Below are 17,184 nucleotides of genomic sequence, written 5' to 3' on the forward strand. Positions count from 1 at the left end.
CGATTGAAGACACCTTAGTATCAGATCTTTTTTTCTTACTCACACTTTCTTTTCAAAGTAGCTTATTGACGATTTTATGGCTCACGGCTTTGGAGATTGGACACAGGCAAACAGCGTCTCCCAATGTTGATCACCTTTGCTGGTGTCGGCTGAACCCGGTCAGTGTGAATGAAGACTGCTCGTTACTCCAGCGTTTGTAGTGCGCCAAGTTGATCCCAGTCCAGAGGGGATAAAAGAAATTCACACACCCGCACTTAGCGTGATACACGCGCGGGCAAAGATATAGAAAGCTAGGTACCTAGATTTTCAAATTTGTGGTTAAAGTCCTTAGCAGGATACAACACAGATACAATCTACGCGTTTCACCCGTTAGATAGGGCTTTTTCAAGATACTCGTTGTTCCCTGGACGGAATTTAAATATCCGCTGAAGTGTGTTCATTGGTTGTGGCTCTTTTCTGTTTAAGGTGGAAGTTGATCAGAGTTGATTTTTCTTAAGGTGGATTTATTCTAATGTTCTCGTGTTCTCATCCAAAAAGGTCACAACACCACATATTGTATATTGGTTTTACTAAACCAATTTTAAAATTTAAAAAAGTTTTCCAGACCCAAATCGCTGCAGTTACCAGCAGCAAGAACTGAAGTTAGTTCTTGCTGCTGGTAACTGCAGCGAGTTGGGTCTGGAAAACTTTTTTAAATTTTAAAATTGGTTTAGTAAAACCACTATACAATATGTGGTGTTGTGACCTTTTTGGATGAGAACACGAGAACATTAGAATAAATCCACCTTAAGAAAAATCAACTCTGATCAACTTCCACCTTAAACAGAAAAGAGCCACAACCAATGAACACACTTCAGCGGATATTTAAATTCCGTCCAGGGAACAACGAGTATCTTGAAAAAGCCCTATCTAACGGGTGAAACGCGTAGATTGTATCTGTGTTGTATCCTGCTAAGGACTTTAACCACAAATTTGAAAATCTAGGTACCTAGCTTTCTATATCTTTGCCCGCGCGTGTATCACGCTAAGTGCGGGTGTGTGAATTTCTTTTATCCCCTCTGGACTGGGATCAACTTGGCGCACTACAAACGCTGGAGTAACGAGCAGTCTTCATTCACACTGACCGGGTTCAGCCGACACCAGCAAAGGTGATCAACATTGGGAGACGCTGTTTGCCTGTGTCCAATCTCCAAAGCCGTGAGCCATAAAATCGTCAATAAGCTACTTTGAAAAGAAAGTGTGAGTAAGAAAAAAAGATCTGATACTAAGGTGTCTTCCATCGTCTAATTCTCCCCAAAGGGGGCTATACTTTAAAAAAAATTCACGCTGACCCTATCTGTCACAGTTGCAACATTTGGTGAACAGCTACTATAAGAAACTTTGTAACCACATATCATAAATTGGGACAGACTGATTTTTGAGTTTGACTGATACCTTTATTCACATTGTATCAAATCAAACATATGCAAAATACCTTTTTTAAACATTTTTAAGGTGGTACTCCAGTCCTTTTTTATTATTTTTAAAATCAGGGAGACGTCCCTTTATTTTCTCTTATGTATTGTATTGTAATAATATTGCATTTTAATTCTATTCGATAGTAAAGTTGTTACCCTAAATCCATTGTGTTTATTTCCATAATTGACTAAATGTGGTGGAGAACTTAGCTTTTAGCGCCCTCTATATTCCTTTGCTTTAGATTTAACTGTCACAGTCCTGGGGTGACTGTTCTAGAGTGGTCAAGGTTTTTCCTTTAGTAATTAGCGCCATATTTCTGTGTTTATCCTAGGTCTAAGAAGATTACCTGAACAAGAGTAAACTTTTCTTAGAAAGGATTCAATTTTCCTATCTAAAGGATCCTTAAGGAAGTACCATCTGCCGTAGGAATAGTACGCTTAACAAGAGGAGAGACAGCCCCATCAACTTTAGGGATTTTGTCCCAAAACTCTAATCTGTCAGATGGCACAGGATATAATTGCTTAAAACGTTTAGAAGGAGTAAATGAATTACCCAAATTATTCCATTCCCTGGAAATTACTTCAGAAATAGCACTAGGGACAGGAAAAAACTTCTGGAATAACTACAGGAGATTTAAAAACCTTATCTAAACGTTTAGATTTAGTATCAAGAGGACCAGAATCCTCTATTTCTAAAGCAATTAGGACTTCTTTAAGTAAAGAACGAATAAATTTCATTTTAAATAAATATGAAGATTTATCAGCATCAACCTCTGAGACAGAATCCTCTGAACCAGAAGAACCATTATCAGAATCAGAATGATGATGTTCATTTAAAAATACATCTGAAAAATGAGAAGTTTTAAAAGACTTTTTACATTTACTAGAAGGAGGAATAACAGACATAGCCTTCTTAATGGATTTAAAAAACAAAATCTCTTATGTTATCAGGAACACTCTGAGTATTAGATGTTGGCAGAACAGCAACAGGTAATGTAACAGTACTTAAAGGAAATATTATCTGCATAAACAGTTTGTCATGACAAAACAGTACAAAGAACAGCTGGAGGAACAGATACCATAAGTTTACAGTAGATACACTTAGCTTTGGTAGCTCCAGCCCCAGGCAGGGATATTCCAGAAGTATCTTCTGACTCAGCTTCAACGTGGGACATCTTGCAATATGTAATAGAAAAAACAACATATAAAGCAAAATTGATCAAATTCCTTAAATGACAGTTTCAGGAATGGGAAAAAAATGCCAGAGAATAAGCTTCTAGCAACCAGAAGCAAAAAATCAATGAGACTTAAATAATGTGGAGACAAAAGTGACGCCCATATTTTTTTGCGCCAAAAAAGACGCCCACATTATTTGGCGCCTAAATGCTTTTGGCGCCAAAAATGACGCCACATCCAGAACGCCGACACTTTTGGAGCAAAAGAACGTCAAAAATGACGCAACTTCCGGCGACACGTATGACGCCGGAAACAGAAAATAATTTTTGCGCCAAAAAAGTCCGCGCCAAGAATGACGCAATAAAATGAAGCATTTTCAGCCCCCGCGAGCCTAACAGCCCACAGGGAAAGTCAAATTTTTAAAGTAAGAAAAAAATGAATTATTCATATGCATTATCCCAAATATGAAACTGACTGTCTGAAATAAGGAATGTTGAACATCCTGAGTCAAGGCAAATAAATGTTTGAATACATATATTTAGAACTTTATATAAAAGTGCCCAACCATAGCTTAGAGTGTCACAGAAAATAAGACTTACTTACCCCAGGACACTCATCTACATGTAGTAGAAAGCCAAACCAGTACTGAAACGAGAATCAGTAGAGGAAATGGTATATATAAGAGTATATCGTCGATCTGAAAAGGGAGGTAAGAGATGAATCTCTACGACCGATAACAGAGAACCTATGAAATAGACCCCGTAGAAGGAGATCACTGCATTCAAATAGGCAATACTCTCCTCACATCCCTCTGACATTCACTGCACGCTGAGAGGAAAACAGGGCTCCAACCTGCTGCAGAGCGCATATCAACGTAGAATCTAGCACAAACTTACTTCACCACCTCCATAGGAGGCAAAGTTTGTAAAACTGATTTGTGGGTGTGGTGAGGGGTGTATTTATAGGCATTTTGAGGTTTGGGAAACTTTGCCCCTCCTGGTAGGAATGTATATCCCATACGTCACTAGCTCATGGACTCTTGCTAATTACATGAAAGAAATTTATTTAATAGGTAAATAAAAAAAAGAAGGCTCTATTTCTGTTTAAATGTATTGATGGCAAAAATGCTTTGGTCTTTAGTCTGAAATGGGTAAGGATTAGCCCAGCATGTATGTTTAAAATACCAACAACTGAACACTGGTTGCAGTTTGCCTATGGAATGCTTGTGGTGGTTTGGTTTCCTGTGCTGGTTACAACACATCTTTAACTTTTAGGCCTTGCAGGACATCTGGTCTATGTGTAATGCTGACATGATGTTGTTTTGAGCAGTACCTCACTTATTAGGTGGTAAAAACTTCTTGAAACAAAAAAACAAAAAACAAAACAAAACAAAGAAAAGGCTCTTCCGCTTTCCAACCCCACCCTCCTCTATCCTTTTTGGCATCTGTGATATCATCTACATTGTGTGCATTAGTAATAAACTTTTCTTTTTACTGTTGTTCCTCACGCTATGTTACAACTTTTTTTCCCCCTTTGCATTGGATTGCTGTCCTCCAACTTAATACGGTTTCCTATCCACTGGTTCTCCTCTGCTTCTTTACTCCACCAACTCATCTTACTGCCAAGCTACTTCTACGTTCCTAAAAACTCCCAACTGGTTGTAAACTCACATATTTGAAAGCAAGAACGATGGCCGTTATAATTCCAGTAACAAAGACGACGATTCCCAGGACAGAAAACAATCCTGCACAGGAGGTAAAGTCCACCTGACAAAAACAAAAACAAAAAAATACAAGAAAACAGTGAGTTAAAACAGAAAAAAAAAAACTATAGCTATATTATACATATGTGTATATATACATATATATATACATACACACCGCCCCCCACTTTATCCAAGTTGCTTAACCAAAAAAGGTTTGGCTTGTGGAATAATTTGGATAAAGGAATATTTGTATATTTGCATCTGTAAAATTGAACAGAGACCAAAAGTAAACAACAATATCTTATGTTATTTAGGTCATATTTACATGTCATAATACAGCTTATACATGCAAACTAAAGGTAGTTTTACATAATTTGTAATATTTTATATACATGGTATCATTAGAAGATAGTACAGTTATGTAATCAGAATTTGTTTTTTTATGGTTTTAAATGAGCTTTATTATAAAATGCAATAGATACAAAGTCAGATATATATACCAACATAGACCTTGGATTACTACAGAAAAATGTTCTTTGTTAATAAGTATTAGAGTCCCTTTCTTGTAAGGATAAAGTAAAAGTTAACATGTTCTATAATAAAGTGTCTTTAAAACGGTAATAGCTCAAATGTACAGAACAGTTATTCAACTTTATAAAACAGAATTTATGTTTACCTGATAAATTACTTTCTCCAACGGTGTGTCCGGTCCACGGCGTCATCCTTACTTGTGGGATATTCTCTTCCCCAACAGGAAATGGCAAAGAGCCCAGCAAAGCTGGTCACATGATCCCTCCTAGGCTCCGCCTTCCCCAGTCATTCGACCGACGTAAAGGAGGAATATTTGCATAGGAGAAATCATATGATACCATGGTGACTGTAGTTAAAGAAAATAAATCATCAGACCTGATTAAAAAACCAGGGCGGGCCGTGGACCGGACACACCGTTGGAGAAAGTAATTTATCAGGTAAACATAAATTCTGTTTTCTCCAACATAGGTGTGTCCGGTCCACGGCGTCATCCTTACTTGTGGGAACCAATACCAAAGCTTTAGGACACGGATGATGGGAGGGAGCAAATCAGGTCACCTAGATGGAAGGCACCACGGTTTGCAAAACCTTTCTCCCAAAAATAGCCTCAGAAGAAGCAAAAGTATCAAATTTGTAAAATTTGGTAAAAGTGTGCAGTGAAGACCAAGTCGCTGCCTTACATATCTGATCAACAGAAGCCTCGTTCTTAAAGGCCCATGTGGAAGCCACGGCCCTAGTGGAATGAGCTGTGATTCTTTCAGGAGGCTGCCGTCCGGCAGTCTCATAAGCCAATCTGATGATGCTTTTAAGCCAAAAAGATAGAGAGGTAGAAGTTGCTTTTTGACCTCTCCTTTTACCAGAATAAACAACAAACAAGGAAGAAGTTTGTCTGAAATCCTTTGTAGCATCTAAATAGAATTTTAGAGCACGCACTACATCCAAATTGTGCAACAAACGTTCCTTCTTTGAAACTGGATTCGGACACAAAGAAGGCACGACTATCTCCTGGTTAATGTTTTTGTTAGAAACAACTTTCGGAAGAAAACCAGGTTTAGTACGCAAAACCACCTTATCTGCATGGAACACCAGATAAGGAGGAGAACACTGCAGAGCAGATAACTCTGAAACTCTTCTAGCAGAAGAAATTGCAACCAAAAACAAAACTTTCCAAGATAATAACTTGATATCAACGGAATGTAGGGGCTCAAACGGAACCCCCTGAAGAACTGAAAGAACTAAATTGAGACTCCAAGGGGGAGTCAAAGGTTTGTAAACAGGCTTGATTCTAACCAGAGCCTGAACAAAAGCCTGAACATCTGGCACAGCCGCCAGCTTTTTGTGAAGTAAAACAGATAAAGCAGAAATCTGTCCCTTCAAAGAACTTGCAGATAATCCTTTCTCCAAACCTTCTTGAAGAAAGGATAGAATCTTAGGAATTTTTATCTTGTTCCATGGTAATCCTTTAGATTCACACCAACAGATATATTTTTTCCATATTTTATGGTAGATTTTTCTAGTTACAGGCTTCCTGGCCTGAACAAGAGTATCAATGACAGAATCTGAGAACCCTCGCTTTGATAAAATCAAGCGTTCAATCTCCAAGCAGTCAGTTGGAGTGAAACCAGATTCGGATGTTCGAACGGACCTTGAACAAGAAGGTCCTGTCTCAAAGGTAGCTTCCATGGTGGAGCCGATGACATATTCACCAGGTCTGCATACCAAGTCCTGCGTGGCCACGCAGGAGCTATCAAGATCACCGATGCCCTCTCCTGATTGATCCTGGCTACCAGCCTGGGGATGAGAGGAAACGGTGGGAATACATACGCTAGGTTGAAGGTCCAAGGTGCTACTAGTGCATCTACTAGAGTCGCCTTGGGATCCCTGGATCTGGACCCGTAGCAAGGAACCTTGAAGTTCTGACGAGAGGCCATCAGATCCATGTCTGGAATGCCCCACAATTGAGTTATTTGGGCAAAGATTTCCGGATGGAGTTCCCACTCCCCCGGATGAAATGTCTGACGACTCAGAAAATCCGCTTCCCAATTTTCCACGCCTGGGATGTGGATTGCAGACAAGTGGCAGGAGTGAGTCTCCGCCCATTGAATGATTTTGGTCACTGCTTCCATCGCCAGGGAACTCCTTGTTCCCCCCTGATGGTTGATATACGCAACAGTCGTCATGTTGTCTGATTGAAACCGTACGAATTTGGCCTTTGCTAGCTGAGGCCAAGCCTTGAGAGCATTGAATATCGCTCTCAGTTCCAGAATGTTTATCGGGAGAAGAGATTCTTCCCGAGACCAAAGACCCTGAGCTTTCAGGGGTTCCCAGACCGCGCCCCAGCCTACCAGACTGGCGTCGGTCGTGACAATGACCCACTCTGGTCTGCGGAAGCTCATCCCCTGTGACAGGTTGTCCAGGGTTAGCCACCAACGGAGTGAATCTCTGGTCCTCTGATCTACTTGTATCGTCGGAGACAAGTCTGTATAATCCCCATTCCACTGACTGAGCATGCACAGTTGTAATGGTCTCAGATGAATTCGCGCAAAAGGAACTATGTCCATTGCCGCGACCATCAAACCTATTACTTCCATGCACTGTGCTATGGAAGGAAGAAGAACAGAATGAAGTACTTGACAAGAGCTTAGAAGTTTTGATTTTCTGGCTTCTGTCAGAAAAATCCTCATTTCTAAGGAGTCTATTATTGTTCCCAAGAAGGGAACTCTTGTTGACGGAGAAAGAGAACTTTTTTCTACGTTCACTTTCCACCCGTGAGATCTGAGAAAGGCCAGGACAATGTCCGTATGAGCCTTTGCTTGTGGTAGGGACGACGCTTGAATCAGTATGTCGTCCAAGTAAGGTACTACTGCAATGCCCCTTGGTCGTAGCACCGCTAGAAGGGACCCTAGTACCTTTGTGAAAATTCTTGGAGCAGTGGCTAATCCGAATGGAAGTGCCACAAACTGGTAATGCTTGTCCAGAAAGGCGAACCTTAGGAACCGATGATGTTCCTTGTGGATAGGAATATGTAGATACGCATCCTTTAAATCCACCGTGGTCATGAATTGACCTTCCTGGATGGAAGGAAGAATTGTCCGAATGGTTTCCATTTTGAACGATGGAACCTTGAGAAACTTGTTTAGGATCTTGAGATCTAAGATTGGTCTGAATGTTCCCTCTTTTTTGGGAACTATGAACAGATTGGAGTAGAATCCCATCCCTTGTTCTCCTAATGGAACAGGATGAATCACTCCCATTTTTAACAGGTCTTCTACACAATGTAAGAATGCCTGTCTTTTTATGTGGTCTGAAGACAATTGAGACCTGTGGAACCTCCCCCTTGGGGGAAGCTCCTTGAATTCCAGAAGATAACCTTGGGAGACTATTTCTAGCGCCCAAGGATCCGGAACATCTCTTGCCCAAGCCTGAGCAAAGAGAGAAAGTCTGCCCCCCACCAGATCCGGTCCCGGATCGGGGGCCAACATCTCATGCTGTCTTGGTAGCAGTGGCAGGTTTCTTGGCCTGCTTACCTTTGTTCCAGCCTTGCATTGGCCTCCAGGCTGGCTTGGTTTGAGAAGTGTTACCCTCTTGCTTAGAGGATGTAGCACTTGGGGCTGGTCCGTTTCTGCGAAAGGGACGAAAATTTGGTTTATTTTTAGCCTTGAAAGACTTATCCTGAGGAAGGGCGTGGCCCTTACCCCCAGTGATATCAGAAATAATCTCTTTCAAGTCAGGGCCAAACAGCGTTTTCCCCTTGAAAGGTATGTTAAGCAATTTGTTCTTGGAAGACGCATCCGCTGACCAAGATTTTAGCCAAAGCGCTCTGCGCGCCACAATAGCAAACCCTGAATTTTTCGCCGCTAATCTAGCCAATTGCAAAGTGGCGTCTAAAGTAAAAGAGTTAGCCAATTTGAGAGCATGAATTCTGTCCATAATCTCCTCATAAGAAGAATCTTTATTGAGCGACTTTTCTAGTTCATCGAACCAGAAACACGCTGCTGTAGTGACAGGAACAATGCATGAAATTGGTTGTAGAAGGTAACCTTGCTGAACAAACATCTTTTTAAGCAAACCCTCTAATTTTTTATCCATAGGATCTTTGAAAGCACAACTATCTTCTATAGGGATAGTAGTGCGTTTGTTTAGAGTAGAAACCGCCCCCTCGACCTTGGGGACTGTCTGCCATAAGTCCTTTCTGGGGTCGACCATAGGAAACAATTTCTTAAATATAGGGGGAGGGACAAAAGGTATGCCGGGCCTTTCCCATTCTTTGTTTACAATGTCCGCCACCCGCTTGGGTATAGGAAAAGCTTCGGGGGGCCCCGGGACCTCTAGGAACTTGTCCATCTTACATAATTTCTCTGGAATGACCAAATTCTCACAATCATCCAGAGTAGATAACACCTCCTTAAGCAGAGCGCGGAGATGTTCCAATTTAAATTTGAATGTAATCACATCAGGTTCAGCTTGTTGAGAAATTTTCCCTGAATCTGAAATTTCTCCCTCAGACAAAACCTCCCTGGCCCCATCAGACTGGTGTAGGGGCATTTCAGAACCATTATCATCAGCGTCGTCATGCTCTTCAGTATCTAAAACAGAGCAGTCGCGCTTACGCTGATAAGTGGGCATTTTGGCTAAAATGTTTTTGATAGAATTATCCATTACAGCCGTTAATTGTTGCATAGTAAGGAGTATTGGCGCACTAGATGTACTAGGGGCCTCCTGTGTGGGCAAGACTGGCGTAGACTAAGGAGGGGATGATGCAGTACCATGCTTACTCCCCTCACTTGAGGAATCATCTTGGGCATCATTTTCTCTAAATTTTGTGTCACATAAATCACATCTATTTAAATGAGAAGGAACCTTGGCTTCCTCACATACAGAACATAGTCTATCTGATAGTTCAGACATGTTAAACAGGCATAAACTTGATAACAAAGTACAAAAAACGTTTTAAAATAAAACCGTTACTGTCACTTTAAATTTTAAACTGAACACACTTTATTACTGAAAATGTGAAAAAGTATGAAGGAATTGTTCAAAATTCACCAAAATTTCACCACAGTGTCTTAAAGCCTTAAAAGTATTGCACACCAAATTTGAAAGCTTTAACTCTTAAAATAACGGAACCGGAGCCGTTTTTATATTTAACCCCTATACAGTCCCTGGTATCTGCTTTGCTGAGACCCAACCAAGCCCAAAGGGGAATACGATACCAAATGACGCCTTCAGTAAGCTTTTTCTATGTATCTGAGCTCCTCACACATGCATCTGCATGCCTTGCTTCCCAAAAACAACTGCGCAATAGAGGCGCGAAAATGAGGCTCTGCCTATGATTAGAGAAGGCCCCCAGTGAAAAAGGTGTCTAATACAGTGCCTGCCGGTTATTTTACATAATTCCCAAGAATAAAATAACTCCTCAAAGCTATGAAGTATTAAAAATGCTTATAAATCAATCGTTTTAGCCCAGAAAAACGTCTACCAGTCTTTAAAGCCCTTGTGAAGCCCTTTATTCTCATTTAATAAAAATGGCTTACCGGATCCCATAGGGAAAATGACAGCTTCCAGCATTACCACGTCTTGTTAGAAATGTGTCATACCTCAAGCAGCAAAAGTCTGCTCACTGTTTCCCCCAACTGAAGTTAATTCCTCTCAACAGTCCTGTGTGGAAACAGCCATCGATTTTAGTAACGGTTGCTAAAATCATTTTCCTCTTACAAACAGAAATCTTCATCTCTTTTCTGTTTCAGAGTAAATAGTACATACCAGCACTATTTTAAAATAACAAACTCTTGATTGAAGAATAAAAACTACATTTAAACACCAAAAAACTCTAAGCCATCTCCGTGGAGATGTTGCCTGTACAACGGCAAAGAGAATGACTGGGGAAGGCGGAGCCTAGGAGGGATCATGTGACCAGCTTTGCTGGGCTCTTTGCCATTTCCTGTTGGGGAAGAGAATATCCCACAAGTAAGGATGACGCCGTGGACCGGACACACCTATGTTGGAGAAAAATAGTTTTTATAACCAGAGCATCATTCAAGGAATGAGAACCAGATAAACAATTATTGTGTCGCAAAGATGAGTAGACAAGACCAGGCCTAAAGGTGTGTGTGTGTATGTGAGGGGTTAAATAGGAGGAGAAAGAAAGAGAAAAAAAAAAAAACACACCACCTAGGTCCTAGTGTGGCCTCTAGGACAAACAGATAGTTTAAAGATTCAGGGTGTTTCAGATTTCCACCTCTCCAACATGTAATCATGAATTTTCACTCTTTCAGTTTCTCAGGAAACGGTATCTTTCAAGTTGTAGAAGTCATTCTACTTGGGTTTTCCACTCCTCCAAAGTAGGAATGGTGTGGGTTTTCCAATATCTAGGGATCAGTGTTTTGGCACTGTTTAGCATTATATAAAGCAGACTCTTTTTCGCTTTGTCTTTTAGTTTGGACAGGCCATGAAATATGATTGTATGTGGTTGGTTCGGGATAGGTGTCCCTATTTTTGTCTCCATAATTTAGAAAATATGGTTTTAAATAAATAAAGATAATCATTTGCATTTTAGAGCACACAAAAAAACAAACAAACCAAATATGCAGGCAGAGAGGATTGTGAGGCAAGTGAGAGAACAAAACCTTGTATAAGTTTACTGAAAAACATAATTTATGCTTACCTGATAAATTCCTTTCTCCTGTAGTGTAGTCAGTCCACGGGTCATCCATTACTTATGGGATTATATCTCCTCCCTAACAGGAAGTGCAAGAGGATCACCCAAGCAGAGCTGCTATATAGCTCCTTCCCTCTACGTCATACCCAGTCATTCGACCGAAACCAAACGAGAAAGGAGAAACTATAGGGTGCAGTGGTGACTGGAGTTTAATTTAAAATTTAGACCTGCCGTAAAACAGGGCGGGCCGTGGACTGACTACACTACAGGAGAAAGGAATTTATCAGGTAAGCATAAATTATGTTTTCTCCTGTTAAGTGTAGTCAGTCCACGGGTCATCCATTACTTATGGGATACCAATACCAAAGCTAAAAGTACACGGATGACGGGAGGGACAGGCAGGATCTTTACACAGAAGGAACCACTGCCTGAAGAACCTTTCTCCCAAAAAACAGCCTCCAAAGAAGCAAAAGTGTCAAATTTGTAAAATTTGGAAAAGGTGTGAAGTGAAGACCAAGTTGCAGCCTTGCAAATCTGTTCAACAGAGGCCTCATTTTTAAAGGCCCAAGTGGAAGCCACAGCTCTAGTAGAATGAGCTGTAATTCTTTCAGGAGGCTGCTGTCCAGCAGTCTCATAGGCTAAACGTATTATGCTACGAAGCCAGAAAGAGAGAGAGGTAGCTGAAGCTTTTTGACCTCTCCTCTGTCCAGAATAAGCGACAAACAGGGAAGAAGTTTGACGAAAGTCTTTAGTTGCCTGTAAATAAAATTTCAGGGCACGGACGACGTCCAGATTGTGCAGAAGTCGTTCCTTCTTTGAAGAAGGGTTAGGGCACAATGATGGAACAACAATCTCTTGATTGATATTCCTGTTAGTGACTACCTTAGGTAATAACCCAGGTTTAGTACGCAGAACTACCTTGTCTGAATGAAAAATCAGATAAGGAGAATCACAATGTAAGGCCGATAACTCAGAGACTCTTCGAGACGAGGAAATAGCCATTAAAAACAGAACTTTCCAAGATAACAGCTTGATATCAATGGAATGAAGGGGTTCAAACGGAACACCCTGTAAAACATTTAGAACTAAGTTTAAGCTCCACGGCGGAGCAACAGTCTTAAACACAGGCTTAATCCTGGCCAAAGCCTGACAAAAAGCCTGAACGTCTGGAACTTCTGCCAGACGTTTGTGTAAAAGGATGGACAGAGCTGAGATCTGACCCTTTAAAGAACTAGCAGATAAACCCTTTTCTAAACCTTCTTTTAGAAAAGACAATATCCTAGGAATCCTAACCTTACTCCATGAGTAACTCTTGGATTCGCACCAATGCAAGTATTTACGCCATATTTTATGGTAAATTCTCCTGGTAACAGGTTTCCTAGCCTGTATTAAGGTATCAATTACTGACTCCGAAAATCCACGCTTTGATAAAATAAAGCGTTCAATCTCCATGCAGTCATCCTCAGAGAGATTAGATTTTGATGTTTGAAAGGACCCTGAATCAGAAGGTCCTGTCTCAGAGGCAGAGACCAAGGTGGACAGGATGACATGTCCACTAGATCTGCATACCAGGTCCTGCGTGGCCACGCAGGCGCTATTAGAATCACCGATGCTCTCTCCTGTTTGATCCTGGCAATCAATCGAGGAAGCATCGGGAAGGGTGGAAACACATAAGCCATGTTGAAGACCCAAGGTGCTGTCAGAGCATCTATCAGTACCGCTCCCGGGTCCCTGGACCTGGATCCGTAACAAGGAAGCTTGGCGTTCTGGCGAGACGCCATGAGATCCAGATCTGCTTTGCCCCAACGCCGAAGTATTTGGGCAAACACCTCCGGATGAAGTTCCCACTCCCCCGGATGAAAAGTCTGGCGACTTAGGAAATCCGCCTCCCAGTTCTCCACGCCTGGGATGTGGATCGCTGATAGGTGGCAAGAGTGAGACTCTGCCCAGTGAATTATCTTTGAGACTTCCATCATCGCTAGGGAACTCCTTGTCCCTCCCTGATGGTTGATGTAAGCCACAGTCGTGATGTTGTCCGACTGAAACCTGATGAACCTCAGAGCTGCTAACTGAGGCCAAGCCAGAAGGGCATTGAAAACTGCTCTTAATTCCAGAATGTTTATTGGAAGGAGTCTCTCCTCCTGAGTCCATGATCCCTGAGTCTTCAGGGAATTCCAGACAGCGCCCCAACCTAGCAGGCTGGCGTCTGTTGTTACAATCGTCCAATCTGGTCTGCTGAAGGGCATCCCCCTGGACAGATGTGGCCGAGAGAGCCACCATAGAAGAAAATTTCTGGTCTCTTGATCCAGATTCAGCATAGGGGACAAATCTGAGTAATCCCCATTCCACTGACTTAGCATGCACAATTGCAGTGGTCTGAGATGCAGGCGTGCAAAGGGTACTATGTCCATTGCCGCTACCATTAAGCCGATTACCTCCATGCATTGAGCCACTGACGGGTGTGGAATGGAATGAAGGACACGGCAAGCATTTAGGAGTTTTGTTAACCTGTCCTCTTTCAGGTAAATTTTCATTTCTACAGAATCTATAAGAGTCCCTAAGAAGGGAACTCTTGTGAGTGGCAATAGAGAACTCTTTTCTTCGTTCACCTTCCACCCATGTGACCTTAGAAATGCCAGAACTAACTCTGTATGAGACTTGGCAGCTTGGAAACTTGACGCTTGTATCAGAATGTCGTCTAGGTACGGAGCTACCGATATTCCTTGCGGTCTTAGTACCGCCAGAAGAGAGCCCAGAACCTTTGTAAAGATTCTTGGAGCCGTAGCTAACCTGAAGGGAAGAGCTACAAACTGGTAATGCCTGTTTAGGAAGGCAAACCTTAGATACCGGTAATGATCTTTGTGAATCGGTATGTGAAGGTAGGCATCCTTTAAATCCACTGTGGTCATATACTGACCCTTTTGGATCATAGGTAAGATTGTCCGAATAGTTTCCATTTTGAATGATGGAACTCTTAGGAATTTTTTTTAGGATCTTTAAGTCCAAGATTGGTCTGAAGGTTCCCTCTTTTTTGGGAACCACAAACAGATTTGAGTAAAACCCTTGTCCGTGTTCCGACCGCAGAACCGGGTGGATCACTCCCATTAGTAAAAGGTCTTGTACACAGCGTAGAAACGCCTCTTTCTTTATCTGGTTTGCTGACAACCTTGAAAGATGAAATCTCCCTTTTGGAGGAGAAGCTTTGAAGTCCAGAAGATATCCCTGAGATATGATTTCTAACGCCCAGGGATCCTGGACATCTCTTGCCCAAGCCTGGGCGAAGAGAGAAAGTCTGCCCCCCACTAGATCCGTTTCCGGATCGGGGGCCCTCACTTCATGCTGTCTTAGGGGCAGCAGCAGGTTTTCTGGCCTGCTTGCCCTTGTTCCAGGACTGGTTAGGTTTCCAGCCCTGTCTGTAGCGAGCAACAGTTCCTTCCTGTTTTGGAGCGGAGGAAGTTGATGCTGCTCCTGCCTTGAAGTTACGAAAGGCACGAAAAACAGAATTTATGTTTACCTGATAAATTGCTTTCTCCAACGGTGTGTCCGGTCCACGGCGTCATCCTTACTTGTGGGATATTCTCTTCCCCAACAGGAAATGGCAAAGAGCCCAGCAAAGCTGGTCACATGATCCCTCCTAGGCTCCGCCTTCCCCAGTCATTCGACCGACGTAAAGGAGGAATATTTGCATAGGAGAAACCATATGATACCGTGGTGACTGTAGTTAAAGAAAATAAATTATCAGACCTGATTAAAAAACCAGGGCGGGCCGTGGACCGGACACACCGTTGGAGAAAGCAATTTATCAGGTAAACATAAATTCTGTTTTCTCCAACATAGGTGTGTCCGGTCCACGGCGTCATCCTTACTTGTGGGAACCAATACCAAAGCTTTAGGACACGGATGAAGGGAGGGAGCAAATCAGGTCACCTAGATGGAAGGCACCACGGCTTGCAAAACCTTTCTCCCAAAAATAGCCTCAGAAGAAGCAAAAGTATCAAACTTGTAAAATTTAGTAAAAGTGTGCAGTGAAGACCAAGTCGCTGCCTTACATATCTGATCAACAGAAGCCTCGTTCTTGAAGGCCCATGTGGAAGCCACAGCCCTAGTGGAATGAGCTGTGATTCTTTCAGGAGGCTGCCGTCCGGCAGTCTCATAAGTCAATCTGATGATGCTTTTAATCCAAAAAGAGAGAGAGGTAGAAGTTGCTTTTTGACCTCTCCTTTTACCAGAATAAACAACAAACAAGGAAGATGTTTGTCTAAAATCCTTTGTAGCATCTAAATAGAATTTTAGAGCACGAACAACATCCAAATTGTGCAACAAACGTTCCTTCTTTGAAACTGGATTCGGACACAAAAAAGGCACTACTATCTCCTGGTTAATGTTTTTGTTAGAAACAACTTTCAGAAGAAAACCAGGTTTAGTACGTAAAACCACCTTATCTGCATGGAACACCAGATAAGGAGGAGAACACTGCAGAGCAGATAATTCTGAAACTCTTCTAGCAGAAGAAATTGCAACCAAAAACAAAACTTTCCAAGATAATAACTTAATATCAACGGAATGTAAGGGTTCAAACGGAACCCCCTGAAGAACTGAAAGAACTAAATTGAGACTCCAAGGAGGAGTCAAAGGGTTGTAAACAGGCTTGATTCTAACCAGAGCCTGAACAAAGACTTGAACATCTGGCACAGCTGCCAGCTTTTTGTGAAGTAACACAGACAAGGCAGAAATCTGTCCCTTCAAGGAACTAGCAGATAATCCTTTCTCCAAACCTTCTTGAAGAAAGGATAGAATCTTAGGAATTTTTACCTTGTCCCAAGGGAATCCTTTAGATTCACACCAACAGATATATTTTTTCCATATTTTGTGGTAAATTTTTCTAGTTACAGGCTTTCTGGCCTGAACAAGAGTATCAATGACAGAATCTGAGAACCCTCGCTTTGATAAGATCAAGCGTTCAATCTCCAAGCAGTCAGTTGGAGTGAGACCAGATTCGGATGTTCGAACGGACCTCGAACAAGAAGGTCTCGTCTCAAAGGTAGCTTCCATGGTGGAGCCGATGACATATTCACCAGGTCTGCATACCAAGTCCTGCGTGGCCACGCAGGAGCTATCAAGATCACCGATGCTCTCTCCTGATTGATCCTGGCTACCAGCCTGGGAATGAGAGGAAACGGTGGGAATACATAAGCTAGTTTGAAGGTCCAAGGTGCTACTAGTGCATCTACTAGAGTCGCCTTGGGATCCCTGGATCTGGACCCGTAGCAAGGAACCTTGAAGTTCTGACGAGAGGCCATCAGATCCATGTCTGGAATGCCCCACAATTGAGTAATTTGGGCAAAGATTTCCGGATGGAGTTCCCACTCCCCCGGATGAAATGTCTGACGACTCAGAAAATCCGCTTCCCAATTTTCCACTCCTGGGATGTGGATTGCAGACAAGTGGCAGGAGTGAGTCTCCGCCCATTGAATGATTTTGGTCACTTCTTCCATCGCCAGGGAACTCCTTGTTCCCCCCTGATGGTTGATGTACGCAACAGTCGTCATGTTGTCTGATTGAAACCGTATGAACTTGGCCTTTGCTAGCTGAGGCCAAGCCTTGAGAGCATTGAGTATCGCTCTCAGTTCCAGAATATTTATCGGTAGAAGAGATTC

General features: G+C 42.2%; 1 protein-coding gene across 2 annotated transcripts in view; it reads right to left on the minus strand.

The window, feature by feature from the left end:
• Positions 1 to 17,184, minus strand: part of TMBIM1 (transmembrane BAX inhibitor motif containing 1) — a 249,393-nt gene that overhangs the window by 26,831 nt on the left and 205,378 nt on the right. For both annotated transcript variants that reach the window (XM_053698127.1, XM_053698125.1), the window contains exon 10: positions 4,304 to 4,399. In XM_053698127.1, coding sequence (XP_053554102.1) covers positions 4,304 to 4,399 — 96 coding nt within the window. The remainder of the gene's footprint in view (positions 1 to 4,303; positions 4,400 to 17,184) is intronic.

This window comes from Bombina bombina, chromosome 1 (genome assembly GCF_027579735.1).
Source record: "Bombina bombina isolate aBomBom1 chromosome 1, aBomBom1.pri, whole genome shotgun sequence".
Taxonomy (NCBI): Eukaryota; Metazoa; Chordata; class Amphibia; order Anura; family Bombinatoridae; genus Bombina; species Bombina bombina.